At 41.1% G+C, this 27,747-nt stretch overlaps 1 protein-coding gene across 6 annotated transcripts; it reads right to left on the bottom strand.

Moving 5' to 3' along the window:
* Positions 1-1,590: 1,590 nt before the first annotated feature.
* LOC104482320 (merlin) lies at positions 1,591-27,747 on the bottom strand. Of its 6 annotated transcripts, none has more exons than XM_086762978.1 (20): positions 27,477-27,747; positions 26,534-26,642; positions 23,130-23,378; positions 21,561-21,678; positions 19,684-19,809; positions 19,204-19,326; positions 15,453-15,536; positions 14,586-14,654; positions 14,283-14,365; positions 12,976-13,051; positions 12,382-12,519; positions 10,542-10,616; positions 9,671-9,784; positions 9,110-9,232; positions 8,309-8,526; positions 7,304-7,406; positions 6,450-6,577; positions 5,701-5,851; positions 4,801-5,010; positions 1,591-3,783 (listed from the first exon to the last, which is right to left on the bottom strand). In XM_086762978.1, exons 3-20 carry the CDS (start codon positions 23,135-23,137, stop codon positions 3,748-3,750), a joined length of 1,983 nt encoding a protein of 660 aa, XP_086619104.1. In that variant the 5' UTR covers positions 23,138-23,378; positions 26,534-26,642; positions 27,477-27,747; the 3' UTR covers positions 1,591-3,747. The 6 variants fall into 6 exon arrangements, with proteins under 6 accessions (XP_086619104.1, XP_010122084.2, XP_086619102.1 ...); XM_010123782.2 differs by having other exon boundaries at positions 27,584-27,747; XM_086762976.1 differs by lacking the exons at positions 23,130-23,378; positions 26,534-26,642; positions 27,477-27,747 and adding an exon at positions 21,947-22,064.

Genomic DNA, 27,747 nt, shown 5'->3' with positions numbered 1-27,747 from the left:
CACGACAGAGAACAAATATCTTGGGCACAAGAGACAGCAGTAGACCTCGCTGGCTCAGAGTGCACGAGGCTAGAGAGAAGTGAGGTAGCAACACAGGGAGGCGCAGGGATGGCAGCCTATGTGCAAGGAAGAAGAGGAAGCAGCTTGCTTGTGCATAATTCTGCAGCGGCAGTCTGTGAAGGCAGGGCGTGAACTCAGCACGCTGCTGGTGACTGGACTCCTTCACAGCAGCAGCACAGGGAGGAAAAGGTCAAGAGCAGATGATTCAGGGGTGAGCCACACACACTGTGGCATCCACCTTCCAGGGCCATGTCAACCCTGCACCCAGGCTAAGTCAACAACCGGTTGGTCTTTAAGAGACAGGTCCCCAGAGAGGACACGTTGTCGCTAAGGTCTAAACAGCATTTGCTTGCTCCCACAGCTCAGACCAGGAGCACCCTGCTGAGCAACAATACAGAGTTTCCCACCCAAGGTTTTTACGAGGGCAGGGAGAGCCCCTTGGGGTTAGAGTAAGCAGCTTTTCGGAGAAACACAGGAGAGCTGGGGAGAGCCATCAACCTCCACACAGATATGAACATCCATTGTGTCACTCCAGGAATAAATTTCCTCCCTCTCCAGGTGATCTACTGGCACTTTCTCACAGATGTGATATTTTTTCTTCCTTTTTTTTTTTTTTGGTGCTGCAGTTTGAAACTAGAACATCATGTCTTATCCAGCATGAAAACAAAGGATGAATTTGTTCTTTCCTCCTTGCAGTGACCCTTGTAGATGCTCTCAGGCCTCTCCTACCCTCTTTAGACTACACACCACGATTCTTCCATGCTCTGCAAATTTACTGGGCCTACGCTTGTTTCAAATAGCACTAATGAAAATATCCCATAGCACCAGACCTGTGGGGTCCCACGTGCTTCTGGCAGTCATGGATGAAATCCACTTGCACAGCCTGATTATTACAGCAATGTGTCAGAACTATTACAGGATTTTTTGTAATATGGGGAGCTAGCTCATACTCATGGGACTAAGCTGTTTTGTGCAATAATAACTTCTCACAGTATAGTGCTTGCACATTTTGAACCCCCATCAAGAATTATGTGAAGTTAGATAACCAGGGAGAGAATATGAGTGAGTGCAGGCTAGCATGGTAACACCCAAGTTGGCCGAGATTGCCAAGGAGCAATGCAGGGTTTTGGGGCCAGCTCTTTCGGAGCTGTTGCGGAACACGTCTAAGCTGTGCAGCAGAGCAGCCTTACAGCACCATCTGCTGACTGCAGATCCACACATCTTCACTCGGCCGGCTGCAGGTTGTGCCTCAAATGTTCAAAGATGCTGACAGCATCATCAGATAAATACCTGGCCCTAAAGACGGTGACAAATCTTGCAATTACTGATTAGAGCAAGATATCTGTGTTCTCTTGCCTGCTTTGGGGGAAACCAGGGCTCATATTTCTCATACTTTCTTCAACTGAAAGACAATCTCACATCCTCCTCAACCCATCCGTAGCTTCCCATTTTAAAAAGTGGGCAATACTGGAAGTGAGTATGAGCATCAGAAGCACCAACATACAAAGTTTAATTGCTGCAAATATTTATTCTTGTTTTAAGCAAACTAATGCCCAGGTGGCACTTCTCTTTGTAGTGCCCTCCCAGCAACAGCCCAGTACACCCAATTTGATCTCTGGTTGTGCAAGCATTTCTCCAGCAAATTCCATCTCCTGCCCCATCTAAGTATGCAGAACATGGTGCTGCACATGAGCAATGCACAGCAAGAATACTTGCAAGCCAGCAGGCTGAGAACAGCTTGTGCAGATAGGCTTCGTTTTTAAGCTGGCAGCAGAGCGACCTTGTTCTTTTCTTCATAGCAATGATATACAGGACCAAGTCCAAGGAAATTAATCAGTCATGCATGTGGAGCAGTTGTCTTCCTCTATGCTCTATACCATAATGCAGCTCACATATGACAGAAAAAGGAAGCCCCAGCACCTGTGGCAGAATGTGGGTACAAGCTTAATTATCTCTGGCGAGACAAAAAAAAAAAAAAAGAGGAAACAGGGAAAGGAGAACCAGGGAAATCCCAGCGCTCCTCGTCACCCCTAAATCCGAGAAGGCCATGTTCAGAGTTGTTTTGTACTGTTCTCCTCTAGGACCATTTCCTGTCTCACCACTGTCCAAGTTCTGGCCCATGCCGACCTACCAAACCCAGAGACCTTGGCAGCATCTGCCTGTTCAATCTGATACCTCTGACAGCTTCTCCATCCCACATGCAAGGCTTTTCCCAGACAGATGAGAAACTATGCATGTAATAACCAATACTCTGCAAACATCTCGTATCAGACAGAGCTGTGAAGAGAATTAACACATTCAACCCCCCCACCCCCACCAATCAAAGGCAGCAACTACTTTCAAGGCTGAGGAAAAAAAAAAATAATAATAAGAGGACACTACTGCAGACCGCTGTTACTTGCACCTTGCCAGGTACCTGCCATGACTGGTAGAAGTCTGAGAACAACTGGCTACAGACACCGTCCCCCGCTGTGCTCTCAGTCTGTTGCAGATGTGTACAGAGGAGATTTGTGTGTTTGTTCTTAGAACTTCCCTTGTTAATGTTGTTGTAATAGCGACACAACATTCACTTTGAAGCTGTTACTAGCAAGTAGAAGCTGAAGCTTTTTATTGCATAGTTTTTAATCTTAGCTTTTAAAACAAGATATTTAACATTCATTTTTACATCACGTCACCTGCTCAACTGTGCTACTACTTCAGCTATACCTGCTTATTGTCTGCTTCCCCAGAAGTCCTCAGACTGAAGATTTATGGTGAAACAGACACTTAAACACACACAAAACCAGAAAATGCAAGTAGGTTTTACTAATGAGGCAGACATTTTGCTGCATGCACCTCTCCATCAGAAACAAGTCCAACTTTAGCAGACACTAATAGCATCTTTTGTCTTTGTCTAATTTGGAAGGCGTGCTATGCAGAACTGGGAAACAAATTAATATATGCAAAGTTTGCTGGAGCGGCAAAAGCAACAGAAAGTGCTTCATCTAATGAGAAACTGTAAAGAGAACAGAAGCTTTGCATTCCAAACAAAGGATTCCCCCAGGAATGAGAGATATTTGAAGATGTCCACTTCTGCACCTGGAATTAAAAGCTGAGATTTCTCACAGAGAAATGCAAATCAATTAAATGAACCAAGAAATGTTTGGGGAGCAAAAGGAAAATATTTGGCAGGCAAATACTAAAACGTTGAGCAGCTCTGTGGGAGTCATGTCCACAGACTAAACCAAAAACAATACTAGTCTATTGTGTAGGTAAACACCAAAATCATGTCCAATTTTTTTCTCTGCCCAAACATGTCCTGGACACTTGTTGCCTAGCATCCTTTCTACAAAAGTAGAGTACCATACTGATATGTTAGTGTATAAAAACACCAGTGGGAGAAAGGTTTAGCAAAGTATAAAGTGTTTCTTCAAAAGTGCATAAGTAGTAAACAACACTCCTCTGGGTTTGTATGTTTACCATTTGTACCCAAAGACACTAGCCATTTTATACTGGCAGTTTTAGTGCTCCCAGTTTATGTTGTCTACTTGGAAGCTGAAAGGCACCACTCTAACTACAGTACCACGTCTCTCATGCCGATGCCTGTCAGCAGACAGAGCTGTGCAAGCGTCCTCGTATAGGTGCATTTTGCAGCAGCCGAAAAGATGGCCACCAGGTTCTACCAGTCTGGTAAGGAAACGAGAGGCTTCAAATGTAGATGACATCCGAGTCATGCTGCTGAACCTACAGGCAAATCAAATAGGAAAAATTAGTTTTGCCCTGAACTCCTACTTAAAGCAAAATAACTTCCTTTGGCTCAGTTCTTTACCTCTGACTCTAGCTTTTTGCAAGATGCTCTGCAATAGCTTTTTCTTCCTCCTCAAAACAAGCATATTTGCCTCACCCCGGCTATCTGGATTAGGTAAGTCTTAAAAGTTGCTTCTGTTACTTGCATTAAAAAGAGCTGCTTCCTCATCTGTTGCTACAGTCAGTTGTGTTCCTTCTAGTTCTAAGCACATAACTCTGAAGATTCATGTCTTGCATGCTATATGCTAGAGCCTCTAACTGATCCTAAACCCCCTCAGTTTTGTTCATATAGAACAGCAGAAAATACATCAAGCTTTCTTGACTCCAAATACCTTACACAATCAACATTGCCTACAGAAAGCCGACTTCTTTCACACTGTTCAAGACCGCATGCCCTTATGGTTCTTCTTGAAGGCACACTAGATTCTCCATTCTAGTGAAATTTAGAAGTAGGTTGTTTTTTCATAAAACCCAGCTCATTAACTCTTCAGGACTCTTCGACAGAGAACTCATTGGAAGAGAACTGAACTGTTGGAAGTGTAGGCATTTATGGGTACCTTACTCCCTGCCCCTTAAAACAAAAGACAGGCACAGCACGTTTTAAGCTCTCTACACCCAGGAGCACATTCTCATTTCCAAGCTTGGCTGATACAAATAATATTTAACACAAATCCTCCTACTGCATACAGGCGTTTTTGTTTTGTTTATCAAAAGGCTTACAGCTCTGCATTCCAGCTTAGAGCATGTGAGAAAAAACAGGTGTCCTCAAGTTATAAACAGTCCCAAATGGCGTGCCAGTACAGAGTCTCCAAACTCATGAACAGCCATTCACTGACTCATCATCTGAGAGGCTGTGCCAGAGCCGGACAAAACAGGTCCCTAAAGCCATTCTTTACTTCTCTGAATTCTAAACTTTTAGTCAATGTTTGGGAATTTACTTACAAATCTGATTACCTTTATAATCTGTTTTCTGGTTCCTGTGCCTACACTGTTGGCAACCAAAGAATTTGCTTGAAAAGACGACTTTTCCACTGGCACTGTGTGTTGAATTTTGTTGGTACAAGGCCAGCTGCTTGTAGTATTTAATGAGTAAGCAGGGAAAGGTCTTTGAAGATTTATATCCAATGAATCTCCAGTTTCAAAGGTTTTCATCCGTGATGGGGTCTTTAAAAGAAAAGAACATATGGAAATTTAATGCTCTCTCTATATCAACACATTAGCCAAAAAAAGAGTATCAGATGCATAGTCCGAAAATAAAGGCCATCTTCCCTTGTAATTTTTCCAAGCCTCTCTTGTCTCTCTAAAACCATTGACTCAGAGCCATTTTTGCTACCTGTAAAACAACCTGGAAAGACAAAGCGAGCCCTGTTCTTGCACTGGTTCAGGAAGAGGTTGGGGTGTATATAAATAACAAGAACCTTACAACAAAAATCTGGGTTTAGTTCCTCATTGTCTTAAAAAAAACCCAACCCATCACCAAGACTTCTCCGACTTTTAACAACCACAAAGCACATGAAAGAGTGTGATGCAAACTATGAGGAAACACATTTAAGTGTGTTAAGTTACAACAATTTAGTTTGCTCCAAGACCTTAAACCCTTACAGTGATTTCATAATCTGTAAAATAAGATTATTTTTTTTTGCTTATGGTACTGGTATCCCACCCAGGAAAAACTTCTTAAATTTTGTTTTGACATGAATTTTCCTTGTCTGCGTTCACACTTTCAATATTTTACTGTCAAGGGTACTAAAGCATGTGCCTTGAACTGAAATACAGCACTCACCTTTGGCACACCCACACCATTCTCTTTTATGGTTCATGCTGAAAAAAATGTCGAGTATTTTGGGTACATACATTTCCTAAGGAGCGATCCAAGGATCCCAGTACTTCATTCCAATGAGAGTAAAGCCCAGACTGTTTTTCTTCTAGTTTCAAAGCATGAATTTCAGACTTCAGTTCTTTCAATCGATCTTCAAATTTTCTGCTCTTTTCTAAGTAGTCTAGCCTGTAGTCCACACATTGGAGACAAAAAGCTTATTGGCACAACATAGCTCAAGAACAGGTATGCGTGGAAGGGGGATTAAGGAAATTTTTTGTTTCATTTTGGTTTTTGATAGGTAAAATGAAGTTTGGCACATATCAGTCTGACTCCCCTGGCCTTGTGAGAAGGGGATTCGCTTCCACCCTTCAGCATTCATACACCTACTAACTTTTTATCAAGCATTTCCTTCCAGATCAAGAGAGGAAAAGCCTCTTGGTATATTAGATCAAAGCAATACCATACTTCAACACTAGAGGGAAACTTCTGTCCTCTAACATACTGTTAATCCGGTGAAGTACTTTGCCCGTGACATAACGCTCTCCAAGACAGAAGGGTTCTGGACTTGTCATGGCTTGATGCTACCAAAACACTCTTCCTTTATGTAAATAGTCTTTCAAAGACATATTCTACACCAGCTCAGTAAAAGGCCTTCAGATGTATGTAGGAGGCCATCCTGAGTTGTTAAAAGGACGAACTGTGACTCCCAGAGATTTTTTTTTCCATTTCTGGCCTTTCCATGATTAACATTCTCATTTATGTGCACCATAAGCATACTGGATACCTCTCTCTCTCTATCTCAAAGGATAGTCTCTTCAGGTCAATGTCCTTCAAATCCAGCTTTATGGATCCTTTGTCAAAGTTGGCGTCTCTGGTGTCATTTGGCAAGTATTGGGGGTACTTGAGCATGTGCTGAAAGAGGCAACACAAGCATGGTCAGTCAGATCCAATTGTTTGATTTTGGGTTTATCTCCCCAGCTTCTGCAAGAATACCATGCTGAGCCATTTCACAAGTTACCCACAGATTCTGTGATACACAGACACTCCTGCAGCCCTTCCCTTCTAGCTGAGTGGCACCAGATGAACTGCTGAAGTCCACCACCCACAGATCCAAGGGCAGAGGAGTATCCTTGGCTGCAATCTTCCTATCTATTTCAGAGAATGGAAATCCATTCTCAGCAAGACTGGAGCAGAAGAGGGAGTTGAGCCATACAGCTTTAGCGCTGCCTTCTTGATGGAGGGAGCTTCATCTGCTTTGCCTGAAGACACTTGTGGGCAATTCACATGCCAGGACTACACAGCTGGCTTAGTACTACCTCCTCCAAAAAGTATTGCCTGAGATGGCACAGAGTCAGTATTAGGCATGAATGCAGGCAAGACACTCTGTTCCTTAAGTCCCAACACCAGTCCTGTTTTTAACTTTTGTCTTGCCTTTCTCATCATTCTGACTCACTGCACTGAACAAATAAAACTTCCATCCTAGTTACACTGTGTTTAAGCACCAGTTAGCCCTACAGGTGTTTGTCCTCCAGTTGGATGCAGACATGTCACTACTCAGCTTGATGGGAGCTATAAAAATGCAATCAAAATTTTACTGTCTCTGAGGATAAAGTGGTGCCCAGTAGAGCAGAAACTTACAGGATAATTAAGCCTGGTTATGTCTAAGAGTTTCTGCTTCGCTTTCCGTTCAGCCTCTCTGGCTTCATGCAGATCTTGTTTCAGATGCTCTGCTTCCTTGGCTCTGTAAAACAAATATCCTGGCGTGAATGGTTGATGATTTCCAGTATAAGGCAACATATGGATTTCAGAGCTACACACCTCACTAGCTTCCAGAGAACAAGATCCATTACTGTGAGTGATTCCTTTACCCAAAGACACTTATGGTAGGATGGCCACATGGAGAACTAACTGGACACAGCATAACGCTTTCAAAGACAATCCTGCACAAACTGGACGAACTAACATGTTTTTCCTGCTCCTAATTTCTATGGGCTCAGTTATGACCTGCTGATACAGATTCTCAAGGCTGTGAGAGATCCTCCCTGAGGTGGGGAGAGGTGCAACATATCTGCTCTTTATTTTGGCAAGCTTTCTGGCAGTATTCTAAAACAAGCAGAAGGCCCTTAATACCAAGGTTAAACATCTTCTGTCAACACTGGACTGCTCTGCGTCTTCAGGCAGCACAGTGTTACGGAACATGCAAACACTTACAGAGTGGTTTATACTCCACATAAGTGTACCAGGTTTACACTTCTCAAAGATCTGAAAGGGACACAAGAGACCATCCCTTGAGACTAATGAATGAAAACAGCCTCCTAACTCACAGGGTACACAGACTGGGAATTCAGGTAGCTAGGTAGCCAGCGCTCTTTTGATAATGCTAAATAGCAAATGCTTCTGCATTCTGGATCTTTAACCTTAAACATCTCTAAAGCCTTGCATTTGATCCTCTGTAAACTTCTTGACCTGCATCACAACCACTGGTACCAGGTGGAACAAACAAGATGCAAGAAGGCTTAGTCACTCTGAAGTGTTGCTTCAGGAACAATCTCTCACATCCATGCTTAGCTCAGAGAAAAGCAGCACTCTTTCCACCCTGGCATCCCAGTGCAGATCACACAACTCCGCTCAAGCAAATCTAACCTCCGGTCAGACTCCTTCACCAGCTTCACTGCTATCAGCTCTGCCTCCCGCATCTTTTGCTCCATCAGGCGTTTCTCTTCCTTGGTTTTCAGAGCTGTGATCTCCAGCCTCTGTCGCTCTTGCTCAGCTTCTGCAGCATTTTGGGCCAGCAGTTTCGCCTCCTCTTCCGCAATCTGAGCTTTCTCAGCCAGCAACTCTGCTGCTTCCTGGGATCGGAGCTAAGAAGAAATAATTTTTCTTAGTTACCCTGTCTGGCATCTACAAAATCACCCCTACAGACAGTCAGGAAGAGGACATTTTCCCAAAACATCAAGTGATAAAAACATTACTCCTTAAAATAAAAAAAAATATATAGCAAACATAATTGTAGGGTCTGGTGTTCCTCCTCTACTCCAGAATTGCCTCCCTTCCTTCCTGCCTCTCACCTCTACAAAGCAAGGAGATGCATTTGCTTAGAGTTGGACAAAGACATCAACTGAAAACTGAAGCTGGTCCCTTCATTTAACAATGCATCATGGCCCTTTCTCCCAATTTCAGCTCCAAGGTTGCTTGCTTTCTCTCCTCTTTGCCTGAAGAAAGCACTGTGAACCAAATACAGGGAGTAAATGGAGAGTATGGCAAACCAGAGTTTTCCCAGATATTCCTACATGCCCTCTCCACCAGTGGTCAGTAACTCTCCAGCCTTGTCTGAGCCGTAACTCCCGGTGTCTCACAGGAGCCGTAAGGAAAAAAAAAATAAAAAGCTTCCAAACCAAGAGAGCTCATCAAGCATAAGAATATTCAGACTCATGTGCTACTCACCAGGGCCTCGTTGGCCTGCCTGGCTTCATCTTCCAGCTGGAAAAGACGCCTTTCCAGCTCTTCTTTGGCTCGCTCAGCTTCTTCTCGGAGCTGCTTCTCCCTGGCCAGCCTTTGATTCTCCATCTGGAAATAGAACGAGCAATATCACATTTGTGGGTTTGCAGCAGAATCTCATCTGGGCCTGAGGCAGCACAGCAAATAAATCTAATGAAGAACGGACTGCTTTCTAGCTGGTGGACTGATATTTATCAGAGATGCAGTGCTAAAGCTGCTTGCACTTTGCAGCACTGAACTCCTCTAACAGGTAACACTGGTTATTTCAGACAGCTGTAAGGGCTCTTGGATTGATTTCTTATGTACCCCGAACCTTTGCCATCACCTATTAAATTTCACAAACATCACTTACATCCTCAGATGCTGCATAGACACTAGAGCTGTTCCCACATTCAATCCTGCCACACTTTCTCACCTCCCACACACAGATGCAATGCATGGACAGCAAGGGCACCAGCTGGAATAATAATCAGTGTTTTCAACAACAGATGAGCAGAAAGAATCTACCTTTTTTCTAGCTTTTTCTTCCCTTGCTTGTGCTTTCATTTGTTGGATCTCTATTGAGTCCACTTTTCTTCTCCTCATAAATAGGTCATGGTTTCCAATGCACAACTGCAAAATCTGGACAGGAAAAGCAAAGGTGATTTTCATGTACTTGTGCCCCAGCCAGAGAGACAAAGAGTCCCAGATTGGCCTCACAGGACAGAAGCTGGCAATCCTAACTTCAGCACAAGTGCTGGCAGTTGCTTCCCTTCCAAGAAAATCAGCACCTAGGGCAGGCTCATACCCAGGTACATAATAGTTTAGAAAAGTTTGTAAGAGGATGAGGAGTTCCTTCTGTCCTTCATCCCCCTCTGGTTCCATTTTCCTGAATAAGAACAGGCAATACACCCAGGCCAAGAGTACACAAGATGTAGCTGGCACAGTGGTCACCTGTGATGACCCCTCCACAAGCTCTGAGAAGTGACCTTGCCCCTGTTGTCATGTTAGGAAGCAATCAGTGATGATACAATTAGCCAGTTGATTAGGTCCCCTCCTTGTTGCTGCCCAGAAAAGGAGAGGCAGTAGCTGATTAAGAACCCTCAGCAGCCAGATAGGCAGATGCTGAAGTGGCTTTGCATCTTTCCATACGCTACATCCTCCTTTTCCACATCTGGATTTCCCTTCATGATTTAGGCATTCTTTCACATCATCTCCCCTTCCCAAAGAGGACAAATATATGCACCCTGACTTCCCAGACAGAACAATCCTCAGGAAAACACATGCTGAAACTCAGTGCTCCCTGGCCTCTCCATAGGTTTTACAAACAATATTTCTCATTCAGACACCAGTCAGTATTACCAGGCTCAGTTTTAAAGGAAGAAAGCAGGACACTTACCAATTTGTTCACTTTGAGTTGAGAGGAGAAGAACTTGAAGACTTCTGCTTTTTTGTCAAGAGGTTTAATAGTTAACTATACAGGCAAAAGAAAAAAAAGAAAGGGAATGCAGTGAGAAGGAGGAAAAACAAAGCTGAAACTACTAATACTATCGCAAACTTTAGCCCATCTTTCCAGGGAAGCACTGACTTTGCCACAGGTAGAGGGAGAGTGATGCAAAAATGTTTTGCTCAAAAGAACCAGAACCAGGGCTGCTGTTACACAGGTTCCTCATCTGCTCCCATAGCAGGCTGTTAGAAAAAGCCTCCTACAGACCCACTCCGACACCAGTTTGGATGGTGGTTTTCACGGTAATACCACATGTACATTGCAAACTATACTAAGAATACTGGAACAAGCACTGGTTGTCAGGAAAACAGAATATACTAGTAATCCTCAGAAGCAATCATATTCTTAAGTGCTTGACATCTCCTTGACTTTATCTCAATACCAATCATTGCAGGTAGAAACAAAAACATATTGAGGGCCTGAAGGACTTGTTCTTCTGACCACTGAGTAACAGGCCTGGAGCTCCCGCTTTCTCACATTTTCAGTCCTATCTCCCAAGCTGCTTCCAGAGGACATGAAGGGCTTTCATCCTGCCAAGTCAGTACACGCTGTTTCACTTCATGTGTTGTGCCCAGTTCGGCTGCATAACAAAATATGGCTCCACTCTTTAAGATCCTCTTTTCTGTGACTCATGGGTTAGCTAGCATTTTATTCCTGTAATTCATTTGCAGCACAACGTATAATTTCAGGCCATCTGAGTCACCAAGATCGTAGTGTCCTACAGCTCATTTCACCCCGTAGATAACAACTGGTTGAATGTGTTGCCTTGTGAAGGAGCAGGACTGTGAATGTGCCACTGAACACAGTGGAGCTTTAATACAGGGCTGCCCAATTTCCCAACAATAGGGAGTTAAAGTGGTTTATTCACAGATCAGAGGGGAAGTTTGATGTCATGCAAGGACTGAAAACTTGTTGGAGGCAGAACTCGCGTAGGCTGCTCTGCCTGATTTAATATATGCACATCTAACTCTGGACAGCAAATCTCATCCTCAATGTTTTTCAAAAGGCTCACAGAAAATGGAACAGGCTGTGCTGTCCTTCAGCTGACAAATTCCAGGTATTCCAGTACCAATGTAGTTTTTCTGGTTTTGTTTTTCTGATTATAGCCTTCCATGTCACCACACGATTTGTAACGAGACTCAGTTTCACCCACTCCCTACTGTACCTTCTACAAGTAAAAGATGGGCTCTGAAATCACACTGAAATTGCAATGGTAAAGTTGTGCTGAAGACTGAAACAGTGCACTGATGAACTGGCAGAATTCAGGCAGAAAAACATGTACATCTCCCTGCATGTCTCCTCTTGCCAGTGTGCTTCAAACCTCATCTACAAGGACAGCTTCTGCATACGAAAATGGCATTAAGTCTTCACAGATCATCTAATTCCTGCTGAGATAACTGAAGAAGCTAGACACGCTGGCATTCATAATATCTATCTTTTTTTCAGAGATCAACACACTTGTTTTGCAAAGGACAAGCAGCAGGGAAGGAATCAAAACAGTGGACTCCATGAGTCTGGAGAGCTCAGAGCAGCCTTTGGCTCCTAGGGGAACCAAGGTTATGCAGCACATCTGAAAGGCAGGTCTGTTATTTTTAGTTTTGTAACAAAGCTCCCTAGGATTTTCCCCTTCTCCCCCAAATTATTTAAACAGAGACAGCTTTCAGCCTGTTCCAAGAATCCCAGTCCACACCCATACCCATAGAAAAAGAATAATATATCAAAGCCATCATACCTCTTTCTCACTATAGGAAATGTTTCTGATAGCACTCCACTCAAACGACTTACTTGGAGAGAACCTGTTGTTAATGCTGTAGATGTGAATACCTTTGGCATCAACTCCAAGTAGGAGATCTGTATGGTTTTTATTTTGCTAAAAAGCAAGAGATAGCAGTAAAAGCAATTTATAGTGACCTTAAAGAACCACAGACAAGAACCACCCTTATTCTAATAGACTGATACTTATCTGTATTTTTTACAAAATTTATATTTCCACAAAATATTATGAATGTTGCCACTGATAGCTAATGAACCCAAGCCCTCTAGGTTGATGATAGCAGCTCAAACTTCTAGTTTATTTCTACTTCTTCCTATTACATACCCAGAGCTACTCAAGACCTTTGTCAAATTGTAAAACATTAAATCTTAACTGCTTTTTCACCTACTCATTTAGCAGGCAAGTCAACCAAGTGAGGAGAATCAGTACACAGCCCACCATCAGCAGAGAAAAGCAGAAGCCAAGAGTCCCAGTTCCAAACTCCCTGGAGGATTTTGAAAGGACAGTACCATCACCCGCGGCAATTGAAAACTGCTAAAATAAAGCACTTACAGCAATTGGAAAATAATTGACACCATACATTTCCAAGTCTTGGGCAATTTTCAGGTAGTTCATCTCAGCTTCATCCCTAGGGAATAAGGCCATGATTACACCTGGAGATTCCTGTCCAGCCTTTCTGTCCTAGCTGACTCTACATTTCCCACTTAGAAAAGAACAGGCAGCCTGGTTCTTTGTACTTTCTTTAATTTTGCTATCTTACTCTCAACAATAGAAAAAGGATAATAAAAACAGCATCTCTACAGGAAAAAAAAAGACAATAAAGTTGCATCTATTTTGAATCATGTATAGTGCAATCTTTATTAAAATTCAAGTCCACCCTTATCCTTGTGTTAGTTTTGACACTCTATCATTATTACGTCTTGGAGACCTACCCTACCATTGTTTTCCATAACATTAGTGTATTTCCTTCATAAAACAGAGTTCATTGAGAAATGAGTCCTGAATGAATTCTAAACAGAGCTTTGGGCAGAGGCCAAGGAAGGGTGAGAATCTCTCCACCCACCATTCTTCTCCCTTCAAGGTGAGGCATCAATAAGTCTTGAGGAAAATATTCAGTAAAAATAGTGCTAAAAAGTATCTAGAATAGCCAAAAAGAAACTGAACCGAAATATTAAGAAAGGCTGCCTCTGGGTGTCAACATCTCCTACTCCTTGTTTGACTGATTTTCCAGGCTTGCTGAAAGTGTTGAAGTAGCTGAACGTCCATAGGGACTAGCACCAAAATTCAGTTCCGGAACTATGATGCCGTATCTTCACTGTTTTGGTCCCCTGCTAAGTACACTGACACCCTTTTGGGTCATAATTTTCACAAGGTATAAAATCTATCATTCTTTCTTTTTATGGTAGGGGTATGCTGGCATGATATGGCCCCAGAAAGGCAGCTGCTGCACAGAGCAGACACACCAGCAAATCCCGGTAGCTAACAGCCTTAAACGAAAAGGCTAAACTCTCAGGGCTAACTGCAAATTCAACACAACCCAAACTTTCTGCAGGAAATGTTTCTGCCATACATGGACTCTGATGAGACAGGACTGCTGTTTTAGCTCATGAAGTTCTGCAAGAGCCCTCAGCTTGTTTTTTCACTTTAAAGCAAGTCCAGTTTGCAAGCACTTGGAGCCCTACACAAGACACTTTTTGGTGGAGATGAGTGGGTGTTTTTATCCTTAATTATAAATTAACCTATTACACAGCTTGACAATATTTCTTTGCTCACTCTACAAAAGCAAAATTTCACTGAAAACAGCATACAAACATTTACTGAAGTGTATGGGATTTCCCAAAATGAAATTATTTCAATACCTGGCAATACCCCTGTGCTCAGCATACCAAGCAGTAATCTTTTCTTCCCACATCTCTGCTGTCAGCTGATACTGCCTGAGGACCTACAGAGAAAGGAAGGAGTTTGGTTTCCTTTGAAGATACAAATACACGTGCCGCCTCTCCCAAGCAACGTGAATGCAGCAATGCAGTTCACAACTCGGTCATTTTGCCAAGTTCAGGGCAAACGCAAACAGTTTCTAATGCTCTGGTTAATCCCATAGCAAGGTCTATGTTGCAAAGAGTAGATTCAAAGATTTGCGTTTATACAGAATAAAGACTTACCCTTTTGGGTAAAAGCTCATCATGGGCTAGAAAGCCTGGCTCATGAAAATTTGGGTCATAGTCACCATACTGTCCCAAGAAAAGAAAAGACAGTTCAGTTTGTTAGATGCCAAAAGCTAAAGAACTTGTTGCTTGCTTAGTTTGATGCGATCACTTGAGACAGATTTTGGTTTGGTTCTCCTGTATACAGGGTAACACATAATAAACAGGCTCTGGTCACACGAACTGTCCATGGAAGTTACTCGCAGTGTTTGTGCTATGCACGCAGCTCCAATACAGCCACAAAGGTGGCTTCAGTCCTAGCCTGCAGCTCTCGGTAGCTGCACATATGAATGAATCTCCCATGACTGCAAATCCTTCTCTGAACTACAAGCTACGTTCAGGAGCATAAGCTCCCCTACTCCTATAGTGCATATAGGCTGGGCTGCTGCAGCAGGCCAGCCCTGATAAGCATTTGTGATCACCTTCTGCCACCGTATAAGTTTGGCTGTTGGTGGCATGAAGTGAACTATGTTCTGAGATACACTAACAAGCATGTCCTTCCATCGTGAGCCCCGGTATCAGCACTCACTGTATCCATGGACATTTTTTAGAATTACAGGAAATAATTCTAGCTGAGAAAAAGATGACATTAAAATGTTAGGTCCAAACAAATCCCCTAAGTTGTGAAAGCTTAGTATATAATACCAAAACCCTTCTAGTGGCATCTAAAACTTATTTTTCTAGCTGCGCCTGTACCTCCCAGGATGACCCACTTCTTTAATGGCAAATTTTAACGCTGCTGTGTTTTACATACCACCATGTATTTGTGTCAGTTAGAAAAGAAAAGAAAAATCCATTAAAAAAAGAACACTTCTATGCACGAACCTTGGCCTGAACAGCGTAAGAAGCCAGTAAAACTGTTGCTTCTGGAGAACAATAGATTTCTTCATCCAGTATTTGTTTCTTAACCTAAATTAAGAGAAAAAGGGAGCAAGTTAAAGAAGCTAAAAATCAGGGCTTATGTCAGGCTTGAAATGAAACTAGACATGTCCAGACTACAACTTGGCACCAAATATCACCAGTATGAATTAATAACAGCAACTACAAAATAGCATTCGGAAACACAAGAAGCCTTTACTTAGAATTATATCTAAAGGAAAAAAAAATAAACCACACAAAAAACCCCAGCTTTTGAAAGTTAAAACTGTCTTAATTCTATGTTCATAGAAATACCAGTTAACTATCGCCACACATTTATATAAGTCCTGAAAAATAATGTTATAAAACATTAATTTTATTGTCTGCACTTCATTCCTTTTAGCAATTCTTCTTTTTCTTCCTGCTTTGGAAAATTTAGTTTTACAATATGTAAAATATCAAATTTTAGGTTGGAAGGGACCTCTGGAGGTCATCTAGTCAAAGCAGGTCCAACTAGACCAGACTGCTCAGAGCTGTCCAGCTGACTAATACTGCCAAGGACAGAGACATACTGAAAACCACAATAGTATTTTTTCAAGCTTTCCAGAATGAGAGAATACAGGAGACCCCACAAAGGGAAGCTAACAGAGCATTTAGTTTATTCAATTACAGTGGTGTAAGCACAACAAAAACATAAGGGCTTAAAAATAAAAGCCCAGCAAAAATGGTAAAGAGTCTTCTAACATTTTTTTCATTTTAATAATCCATGGTGCCACCAAGATCAGAGGTGTAATAGTTGGTAAGATGTTGCTTGATTTTAAATCAGTTAGTTAATTTTTCCTCGAAAACCTAAAGAGGGAAGAGGAAATTAATCTTCAGAAATTCTCCTCTCAGCTGTCATATATTTAGCCTACTAACAAGCACAAGACAAGAAAAATTTGCATAATGCACAGTCTTAAACATTTCTAAAAAGAAAAATCACTTGAGATAACACTAAGCTATCTTCACAAATACACTTTGGCACTGTAGGTACTGTGGACTGAAATGAACCATCAAGAAGGCTTTTCTTTTAAGATTAGTCTCTAGTGAGCGCAATATATAAACCTGAGTTATAGTACAGGGAAAAATTCTTTCTAAGCTGTTAAAATGGAAAGAATGAAAAGATTGAAAAGACTTTTCTTCCAAACTGGAAAGCTCCAGCTTTCATAGTCCATGGTGCAGATCATATATTTCAGATTTTAAAACAACTAAAGATAAATCCCCTAGAAGCATCTGGAGTTTTTCTTCTGATCAGTTCTTACAAGGACATTTTGTTCTCTTTCTTTATTAAGGAGAAAACTACCTAATCTTTAAAGAGAAAACATTTCGCTTTAGTCATTTACATTTATTCACACATTTTGCAAAAAGCTGTTATGTCACATTGATTTGTAAAGGTCTGAACAGTCAGTAGAGCTGAAATCTGTAGGCATCCAGATGTCCACACGTGTTTTTCCTATTAGCATCCAGGTGTGATCTTAAGCTATTATAGTCAGGAAGCTTTGCAAGTTCAAATTTGTTTCAGTCTTGTTTTTCTACTTTGGAATGAGAAGAATTTGCTAATTGCATACCTGCTAGTCAAGGCAGGTTCAAGTAGAAAAGAAAAAAGTGAAAAAGTCAGGATTAAAAGACTAGGAAAAGAGTTCTATCCCTCTCATTCCTCTCCAAAATTAGCTAAAGAAACAAATTGCCAAGTGGCTAAGGGTTCTGGATGAAGTTCTAGTTAGTGCATTATCCCTCAGAACAGCATTCTCCCATTACTTCATTAACACATCTTCCTCAGGGAACAAGCATGTTTACTGTTTTTATTTACAGATGCAGACTGAATTTATTCCATACACCCAATCAACTTGCACAGACAAATACTGCTGAAAGCTACCAGAATGAAGCAACATACCAAAAGGCAGAGGACTCCTCAGCAACTCAGGAGAGAAGCTGAGTGTCACAGACATTGGAGCAAGCAGTGACTTCAAGTGACCATCCAAAACTCAATGCTTATATACCTGTTGCTGCAGCTATGGAGCCACAGCATGGCTTCTTTGCATTGGACTCTAAGAATTTGCTCCTTCATCTACTTTTTCATGGAGCTAAAAGAACCCTAACGATTTCCGGGACAAAAGAAAAGCAACTGGCAAATAGGAAAGCTGCTTCTGCAATGCTACTGCCATCAGTGTATGTGTGGGGTTAACTTTATTACTTTTACTGGCTTGCATCTCACGGAAAGTTGTAAATCTGCAAGAACCACCATGGTGTACGGACCAAGTATGTTCAACACAGCTAACAACTCTGCTGTTGAACACAGTACCGCTGTCCTGCAGCTCCTCAGAAGCTGCCCCTATGGCAGAGCTGAAATGAGTTCTGTTATCTGTAATGAAGATTTGTCAGGGCTGGGGATTTATTCTGCAGGCACCCAGTTCAACAGGGTAGGGAAGACAACTCAAAGTGGCTAATTCGTATGGCAGAAGTCAACGTGCGCAAGTCTGGACGTTTCAGAAAAATACCAACACCACACCAAGGGAACAGCACTTCTCATCCAGGGCCTATCAGATAACATGATGATGCCTCCAGACTTCATCTGTAAAAGGATCACACACTGTAGTGAATCTTCCGTTGGAGTTGCAGCTGTGTGTGCTGCTCTACTCCTTTTGAAGTTTGCTAGATGAGCAAACCTATATTTCAGGTATGGCTATCAAATTCTATGATCTTTTTTTCCCTACAATCCAAAATGAAGATCTAAGAAGGACAGGTTTGGGAGTTCTTGTTTTCTAGTGATTGTGCCTTCTACAGTCATACACAACCACATCTCCCAGTAACTGCCTGGACTATTTTTAGGAACTCGCAAGTGTTACTTTCAGGGATAGGCTGTAGTCACAGGTCTTGTTCCATCTACAGCTGATACGGGTGAAAAAGCTTATTGACCCCAACTGCTTATCACCATTCTTTTCCTCTTCTCCACCTTCACAACTGCCACCATAACTGCCTGTGTAGTCACTCCCCCATGCAGTGCATATATCTAATAACAGGTCTCTCCTAATCCTGCTCATTTTGAAAGACCTAGGTTAGGGAACGGTTACACAAGAGGTTACACCAGCAGATCTAAGACAACAACAACAAAAGCTGTTGAGACTCTCTTCATCCAACTTAGCTGCAGCCAAAGAACACCAGATGACACAGTCCTCAAGGTAACTTCTGTAGCTGATAAAAATGGTGGCTTCACTTTATACTCCTCAGCACCGACCACTTAGGGCCAAAGCCTTGCAGTTCTTCAAGCAGTGCCAGTCTTGCATGGATTTTCTTTTTTTTTTTAAACACACACTACAGGACCAAAACAAGTCTGGAATATCCAGAGGTGGAAGTATCACCCAAACTAGGTATAAAGGTCATCTTACATAAAACTACAAGTCTCAGTAATTTAACTTCCATTCCTAGAACAAACAGTAAGAGAATCCATCACGAGAACAAAAACCTGCAGAAGGCAAACAATATTCAGCTTACCAGTACAGAAAACCACAGCAGTCAGGAGAGATGTTTATATTTTGTAAAAATGAGATCTTTACAGAGACACTGATACAGCTGAAGCCAGCAGAATCATTGAGACTAACAGCTGCCACAAGATCAAAGAGAATACAAAAGGACAGGGGTAAATACACAAGGAATTCATGGTTAAAAAACTGTTCCTAACCTGAAGGAAGAATAAATGCTGGGTAATTTCCTGTAATAGTTCCTCTTCTACCTTCTCTGGGTAGAATTTAGCCAAAAAATGAAAGCTAATGGGATCTTCTTTAGGAATTTCTTGATCTAAAACCTGTTTAAAGATAAGAAAAATCAGCAACAAAAAGTATCTCAAAATAATATTCCAGAATAAAAATCAGAAGGCAGGTGATAAAACAGTTAAAGTAGCCTTTCCTGATTTTAGAAGGAAGGGCAATGCTGAGCTTTAATCTAACAGCAATCAGTGTACATAGTGGTGATCAGTGTGTGATATTTCAGGTCAAATGCAATAGAAGCAATCAGACCAAATAAGACAACAAACATTGGTCTTCTAATTATAACATCTAAAATTATGAGTTGTTGTGTAACACATTCCTTTATCTCCTGAACTAAAAAAAAAAATCTTTTTATAAGTAGAAATTGTCACATTCTTATTTTTTGTTTCCTATACCTTTTTGTCCATCTTTAACCAGGTGCATATTCCTTTTATTGTGTACTGCAAGCCAAAGAACCATGTCTCCCTTAAACCAAGCGCTCTGCATACCAAGTCAAATAAGTCCTTTCCCTTCCACTTCATCTAAAAGAGAAAAAGAAAATTAAGAAAAACAGATACATCTTGAATTAATTTGCTACATTTTAGTCAAAGAAACCAGGCTATCATTTGCCTTTCTCCTATGGACTGTTATTTCACCTTTAGCTTTTCAAGGAAATACACTGTCTACAGCAAAGGTGCAAGAGTTACTCCAGAGAACATTCACAGAGCAGCTGTACTCATTTAACCACAGCATCACACACTTTATCAGCACAGGGAATACTGATTGTACTATTGATTTCCTAAGACACAGCAAGGCTGTATTAATATTAGCAAAAATATTATTCAACAGTTTATACAAATTGGAGAGATTGTTAGAAGGCCAGGGGAAGTCAAAGGAGTGTCAGGGCACAGCGCAGAAGTGCCAAACAGCAAAGCAAATCCATCTTTCACATACCTCAGCTATTTCCGTGGCACCAAGCCAAGCCTTTCTACTACTCTGATTTAAATGAGCAGGAGCCTGTCTTCTAGATTAATTTCCTAGCCTGGCTCCATAGAGAACAGAAACTTTGATTAAAGGTCCTGAAATTCACACATATAACATCTTATTTTTTCACTGAAGAGGCTGCACATCTGTTTCTTCTATTTGGCTACATATTAAAAAGATGATTTTTTTTTTAACTGCATGGGTCAGCCACTAAAATCTTAATGGCAAAAAAAAACCCACAACTTTTGGGCAGTATTTGGATGGAAAGCAGGAAATCATCTCAGCAGAAAAAAAAAAAAAAAAAGGAATATATGGGGAAAAGGGAGAGATAGCCAAGGAAAGAATACATCAATCTGGACTTGTTAACAAGGACTGTGATATCTAAATCAAATTTTCCAAATCCTTCATTTTACAACTTTAATGCAAACATTCTAGATTAGTAAATCACAGAAAGGCACTGCTGGCAACTAATCTATTCTGTCCCTGAGGGATCTACTAAATGATATACTAAATGCCCACAAAACAGTCAACTCTCATTAGAATAGCCAGTCTCACTGGACCTCAGTTTTCTAACTCCTCAAGGTAACTGTCTTTTTAGCTTTTGCTGGATCATTGGGAACTGATCAGGTATAGTTTTGTTTCCTCAACAGTGCAGCCCAGTTCATTTAGCAATCGATCACTTGCTTGATTTGTTTTCTTCCATAGTTTTCTGCAGTCATAATTTCTTCATCCAATTTACTAGACAGTCATAACTAATAGAAGAAAAGCTAGCTTTTTTATTTGATCATTTCTCCTCTACCCAGAGATACAAAACAGCCATTGTAGTTCAAGAAAAACTGGAGTTTACCAATGGTAAACTTCAAGAGAATGTCCCAGATCAACTGAGCACAAATGTAGGATTTTATAAGTTATTTTATAAACATGCTAGGACCAGCTCTGACCAGACTTCTTCATCCAAGCTGGCAGTATCTTAAAGAGTTGTGTCACTTACTAAAAAAGAATTCTGTGGAGAAGTAGGTATACTTACAAACAAGCCCTGCATGATGTGCTGGAATGCTCATGAAGAAAGTGGGTCTACTGCTAATTTGGTTGGGTCACAGTCAAAATGGATTTCATGGAAACAGCTTTAAATTCTGAACAGAGTTGTTGAACAGAAGAACACACCTGTGACTAAGTAATCCATTGTTTATAAAAGTAATAGATCTGTTTTCAGACCATCCATGGACTGATGATCTGAACTTTTCAAATTTACATCTTGCTAAAAAAAGGTCAATCTCCATCTTTCCAGCATTCTGCTGAGGACTCTTACCTCACAGCTGAACTCCATTTCAGCATCCACTGTTATAATTTTGACTTTAAAAGTCTTCGGTTGTTTCTTCTTCAGGCCTCGGATGGACATATTTTTTAGTTTGTGAGGATAGCCACACCTGAAATCAAACAGGCATTAACATTTAGCTGTGGAAATTCAGCAACATTTTCTTGTCTAAATTCCAAAGTAGGATGAGTCCAAACTTGCAGAATAACGTCACCTTTAAATATGCATTTTTGCATCCAAGAATGTAAGAAAGGATGCTGAAACAAAACATTTAGTTTGCTCCTTAAAAATCAGTTGCTCCAAAATGTCATTTCTATCTTTCCTCTCAGACTTTGGCAAAGACTGGGTTCCTACAGTACTAGAAAGAACTTCATTCAGACCTTAAACTGCCAGATCCAGGGGCCTGCCTCTCTCTACGGCTGAGGACATCTACGAAACCTCCAATCCAGCCCTTGTGCTCCACACAATCACCCAGGTCCATGCAACGCAGCAGTCTCTTGCAACAAAACTCCGCAATGGATGAATGTTTCTAGATTCATAAAAGTAATACCTGGCTTTTGAACAATGCCAACAGAAATATGGCATCCCTCATTCCTTTCAAATATCCAAGCCAAGTTCCCTTTCTCAGCAGAGATGTCTACAGTGTGTACCGACACAAAATATATCGGCAGAGGCTCCACTTGTAAAACACAGTAGAGAGCAACATTACGCAGCAAAACCTTATGATATCAAATCCAACTTAATCCTTTTCCATTAGTTATGGCTCCTTGACCAACTAATCTATTAAGTTTCTTTACAAAATTAGATCTTAACTCCCTGAAATGACACAAATGCCAATACATGCAGCAAAATTAAGCTGAATTTACTCTGTTCTCTTGGGCATAGTAACTCACAATGACAAAAGCTATTTAGGACACAATTTTTTTCCAGTGGAGCTCCTGTGAAGTGAAATGGATTTAATTTTGCAGAAGCCTACAGAAAATTCCTTCACAAATATTCTATTCTAAAAGCAACTGACTGCATGCCATCAAGAAAATTGATGAGACATGCTATTTCCACAGCCACGAGAGTTTTGTGGATTCAAACCAAATGTTGAAAGTTGGGGTTAAATGATAGTGTGAATCTTCACTATGCAGTTCTCATGTTTATTTCTGAGCACAGGAAATCAGCCTGTAAAGTTTTCTTCTTGTTTTACTTTGTAAAATTAACAGACTTGCACAACCTAGTTAGTATCTGCAAACTATATAGGTCAAGAAGAGAGTGAGGCATTCTTGGTTTCCTGCAATATAAGATTATTACAGTGGGGCAGACTTCCAATCTCTCCTTAAGGAATTCCAAAATAAAGTTCTAGTTTAAACCGAAAAGTTCCATTTGTCTGTTCCTTCCAGGATTTTATAAAATATCTTGTCCCCTTTACTTCTGCTGAGCTCTAAATTGGCTTGCAAATGTACGGATTATTTTCTGCCAAAATTTCAAGTAGCTAAACAGAAGGTAAAATGTATATGAAAGTTTTTCTTTTCAAATTGTAAAGAAGTTGAGGCAGAGAACAGATGAGCTAGTTACCAAATCATATGGACATCAGCAGCAGAGTTGAGAACAAGTTCTTGAGACAACTCAGAGTAGGGAAGAAAAGCTCAGGAGGAAATTCATCTTTCTGACACCACCAAGACCAACTGAGAAGTCCTCTCCCTCTAGCTGGCTCTGGTAAAGCTTCTGCTGAAGTCTTGTCCAGTTTGGTGCAACACACTTTAGGAGAGGTAATGGGCTAATTGGAGACAATCCAAAGGAGACATCCAAGGGCTAGAAAATGATCTGTAGTAAAATGAAAGTACTGGTTAGTACTGAGAAGGGACAAGTGTGGCAAGATACTATGTCTGCTCTTAGCACAATGGTTAAGACAAGGAATAATGGCCTTAATTAAATTGCAGTCAGGTTGCACACTGAAAAAATTCACTAACAATGACAATACTACGATGCTGGAAAAACATAGGAATGAGTTTCTAACTTTCTGAACAAGTTAGACAAAGTTCTGTCCAAAACAGTGTGATAGTACCTGCTCTCACCTCAAGACTGGAGGGAACTACGTGCCCTCAAAGTACTCTTCCTGAGCTGCTCCCTGCCACCAGCACTAGGAGAGGCCAGCGCACACTACTGAGAATCAGTGCAAACCAGGGTGCTTCAGGGATCCCAGCTAACCTTAACACAGGGGAGGGGTATCGAGAGCCAAATCCCATCACCCCCGGGATACCCCCTCATCATCAGGGAATTTTTTTTTTAGAGGTGTGAAAAACAGATCTTACTACAGAGTGTTTCCTCTGTAATTCAGGCAACATCCCAGTGCACACTACTGAGCACAGCTCAGATCCTTTCTATTTAGCATAGAAAAGTGTTTTCAATTAAGAGGAAAGGATGTTTGAAAACCCAAAAATGACCATAGTAGTACAGTGTAATGTGACCACAGTGATATTGACAAGGAGAGCATCATGTGAAGGCATCCAAAACAGCAATAATTAATCCAGTAATTTTTTTTATCTCTAATCTGCAAGCTGCAACACAGCTAGCAGCAAAATAATATTTTTAGCTAGTTACATTCCAAAGGTCTTTCCTGTCCAATTTTCTTCAAAATTAGAGATTCACTGTAAATAATAGTACCATTGGACACATCAGTTAAAGCATGAGAACTACAAGCTACTATACAATACTGGAAACAACTCCTTCTTCTACTAGTTCTAGAAGAAACACCAATGACTGAAGACAAAGGAGAAAAAAGCTTCATAATTCATCTTTAATATGTAATTTGAAACAACAAATTGAATTGAACAGGAACTTGGAGTTAGGGCCAGTACAGAACATTCTCAGAGTTCCATATGGGAAACACTGAACAGATAAAACTGAACAACAGCAGAAGAATGTACTAATTTTCTCAAAATATGACAGAAACACCAGAGCCCTTCATTTTCACTTTGAAGTTCTTGCTTTTTTTCCTGTATAACCTGGTTGAAATGACAATATAATTTGTTCAACATTTCCAATAGCATTTTTTTTTCCTTTCCAGAATTTTTATTCCATGGAAAAGTACATTCTGACTCACAGCAAAAAGACATTTTTGAATATCAAATTTTCCCAAGAAATGTAAACTGCATTTTAATCAATAGCACTGGTACAGAAACAGAAAAGGTTTTCACAATGAAGAGCTTAAATGAACATCAGATACTGACAAGATAAGCAAAAGCACTTAACAGTCAAGTTTTCAGAAAAATAACTTTTTCAAATAAGAGAAATCTTGCCAAATAAGACAATCTGGGTTTGCAATCTTTTGTTTAAATGCAAAAGCAATCCACTCTCTAGATCCCTGCTAATAACAACATTTAACTGTGAATCACATGCAATGTGTCTCAAGATAGAGTTTCTATCACTGAGCTCCAATGATTTATTTCTGCAGTTGCCACTGGGATCTAAGCTTAATACCCAGAGGCAGCAAAATGTGATAGATTAGAGCATGTCATAACCTTACCAAATAACACATTAATCCAGAACAGGGCGGGGTGATAAAATATTCCTGTCCAGACAGAATCTGGGAACAGATAGCTCAGAACCTGTGAGTGTCCACAGCTTCTCCTGCACCTTATGAAAACCAGCAGGAAGACGATAAAAGCTTTGCTTGATGAGGGAAACAGAAAAGCAGTGATGAGGAATATAATTTGCAGGAACTAAATGGTCCTGACACTGCCCTTTAGCACATTCATGTCCAAAATGAAAAAAAAACTGACATCCACCAGCTCCGACTGGGTTACAGTCTTCTCCCTTCTTGACAATGAGAAACCAGTGCCTGAGCAAAACGTGGGGGTGCAAGGGAAACTCGGAACAGCAAGAAGAACTGGCAAGACGACTCTTGCAAGGACTGATGCTTATCTGTATCACAGCACTAGATGGGTAGTCGTGTTACACCGCCGCACACTTTACTGAACTGGGAAATAACCCACACATCAGATCCCAGTTACTTACAGCTTTAACTGAAAATTACAAGGAGAAAGAAAATTAAATCAGCATTCCCCCCTTAAAGCTCAATTAAGGCACCAGAATTCAGTATATTACAGATAGACACAGAGAAATACCTCAACAAACAAGTTGTAATTAACCTTCCTAAGAGTGAGAGTACAATTTACATTCAGTTTAGCTTTTGCAAAGTGAAGGGATGGTTTGCAGGGCTCTCCACAGGATAAAGATTTTTCCTTCACATGGCACTTGCTCTCAGTGACAACTGTGCATGAGCTATTACCATCCAATCACTCTTTGGTCAGGCACTCGCAAGTGAAAAAGGAATCTGTTGTCACCCACGCAAAAAGCCAGCAGCACTTCTTAAGGTGAGACCTCCTTTAGTCTCAGCTGCAGGCAGGCTGGGAATTAACAGCAGTTGTGAGACCCCTCTTTTATACCCACAAAAAGTCTGCCCTTAAGGATCAGCACATGCACAGGGGTAGCAACTGCACCATCTGTTAGCAAAGTCCTTAACCGAGCTGGAAGTGCAAAGCCCTTGGGAGTGTAGTGTGGTTTAAAGAAACAAGATTTGGGAAGCACTTTAAGAGCCACCAATAGAAGATCCTTGAAGCATCAACTACAAAAGCACATTAACATAGATGCTGCTACAATTTGAAAGTCTCCTGTCATTGCTGAAATATTTACTGCAACTCTTAATTGTAAATTCACCCCATTATCTTTCTCCCTGTTCCTGACTTTCTATACTTAAGCTCAGAAATTAATGCAAGCCATTTGAATGCAGACAATACAGGAAAAGCATTTTGAGCTTCTCACAGTTGTTGACTCACACTTCTGCTTTTGCTCCCTGCCCAAGTAACAATTTAAGAAAAGAATTCAGTGTTTTAAAATAGGTCAGCAATAAAAGGTTTTTCTTACCTTTCAATCTAAAAAGAAGTTCTCTAAAGTCACCAGTTGGAACAAAAACTTACCTCACAGATCATTTTCTGAACAAAGATAAGAAAAAAAAAAAACTCTTTTTAATCCAAAATTGCATGTTTTTCAGCAGGCATCAATATCCAGCCTTCACAAGTTCTGCCACTGAAAATAAAATCCAAGAACAACTTTTATACTTGATCCCCTTTCCTTTGTTTCCTATGAACTGCAGCATGTTAGCGCCCTCTGAAAAATCAAAGAATTGCTTTCCCAGGTGATACGAACGGCTCTTAACCATTTCCTGCCTGTGCCAGCACAAGACTCCTCCCAATTTCTCTCCACTGTAATTCAATCAACAAGGCACTAAAAGAAGAGTCCATTAATCTTGACTTAGATGTCTGTTAGAAGTGATAATAAACTCCTAAATAACTCATTTGATCAAACTGTTTCAACAGTGTCTACAGCCATTCAAAGCCTGCTCTCACTATAGCTAGCCACCTTAAAAAGGGAGGCTGCACAGTCTTGTCCTATCAAGTAAATACGATTCCCTACCTGCCCTCTTCCTGTGGTGAGAGGTGATGGGACAACAATGCCTCAAGAGAACAAGCCTGAAAATTGTGAAGCAGCCAAAGTACTTGCCAGGGGAAAAAGATTAATGAATGCATTTAAGTAAAAAATGGGATGGCCTCAGCCTGAGGTCACAGGAAAAGAGACCACAAGCTCCATGGGCTGCCAGGAGCACATTACCTCAAAGGCAACAGCAAAGTCAAGGCATTTTTGTTATTCGTTTGTTTTGTTTTTTGCAACCCTCCCCATCTTAAGATACAGATTTACAGAAATTTAGTTTCTACCAGGCTGTACAGAAGCAAGGACAACAGGCCAGCTCTCACTTCATACGTGCTACAACTATTCCAGATTTACACGGAAAACCTTCAAGACTTGGCTCATTAACTTCACAGCAGGTGGAAGAGCACAAAATTACTTCCTGTGCAAACAGACCTCAGTGCCACAGGGCCACAAAAAGATATCATGCTGACACCGTGCTTCACCCCCTGAAATCCTGGGTGTAAAGCAGCGCCTCAGCTCTCACACCTCTGCCTCCTCACCTTGCGGGACCTCCAGGCCGAGGCCTGCTGCAGATTTGCGTCCAGCCCCACAACACAACGCATTGCTGCTGAATGTAGCACCTGTATCAGTTATTCGTTATTAAAAGTCAGGCTGGATGCAGCTGTGCCAGCCCACAGCTGCCAGAGGCAGCACAGGTTCCCCT

This window comes from Chlamydotis macqueenii, chromosome 19 (genome assembly GCF_036417535.1).
Source record: "Chlamydotis macqueenii isolate bChlMac1 chromosome 19, bChlMac1.mat, whole genome shotgun sequence".
NCBI classification, from domain to species: domain Eukaryota; kingdom Metazoa; phylum Chordata; class Aves; order Otidiformes; family Otididae; genus Chlamydotis; species Chlamydotis macqueenii.
The sequence above is the reverse complement of the archived record's forward strand: the minus strand, read 5'-3'. Positions and strand labels throughout refer to the sequence as shown.

Excerpts from the sequence above, each read along its gene's own strand:
- LOC104482320 (XM_086762976.1), bottom strand. The coding sequence starts at position 22,047 with ATGGACCTGGGTGATTGTGTGGAGCACAAGGGCTGGATTGGAGGTTTC. Across the intron at positions 8,527-9,109 it reads GGCAGGCCAACGAGGCCCTG|CTCCGATCCCAGGAAGCAGC; the intron begins GTGAGTAGCACA and ends ATTTCTTCTTAG. Across the intron at positions 6,578-7,303 it reads TAACCAGGCTTAATTATCCT|CACATGCTCAAGTACCCCCA; the intron begins GTAAGTTTCTGC and ends TGCCTCTTTCAG.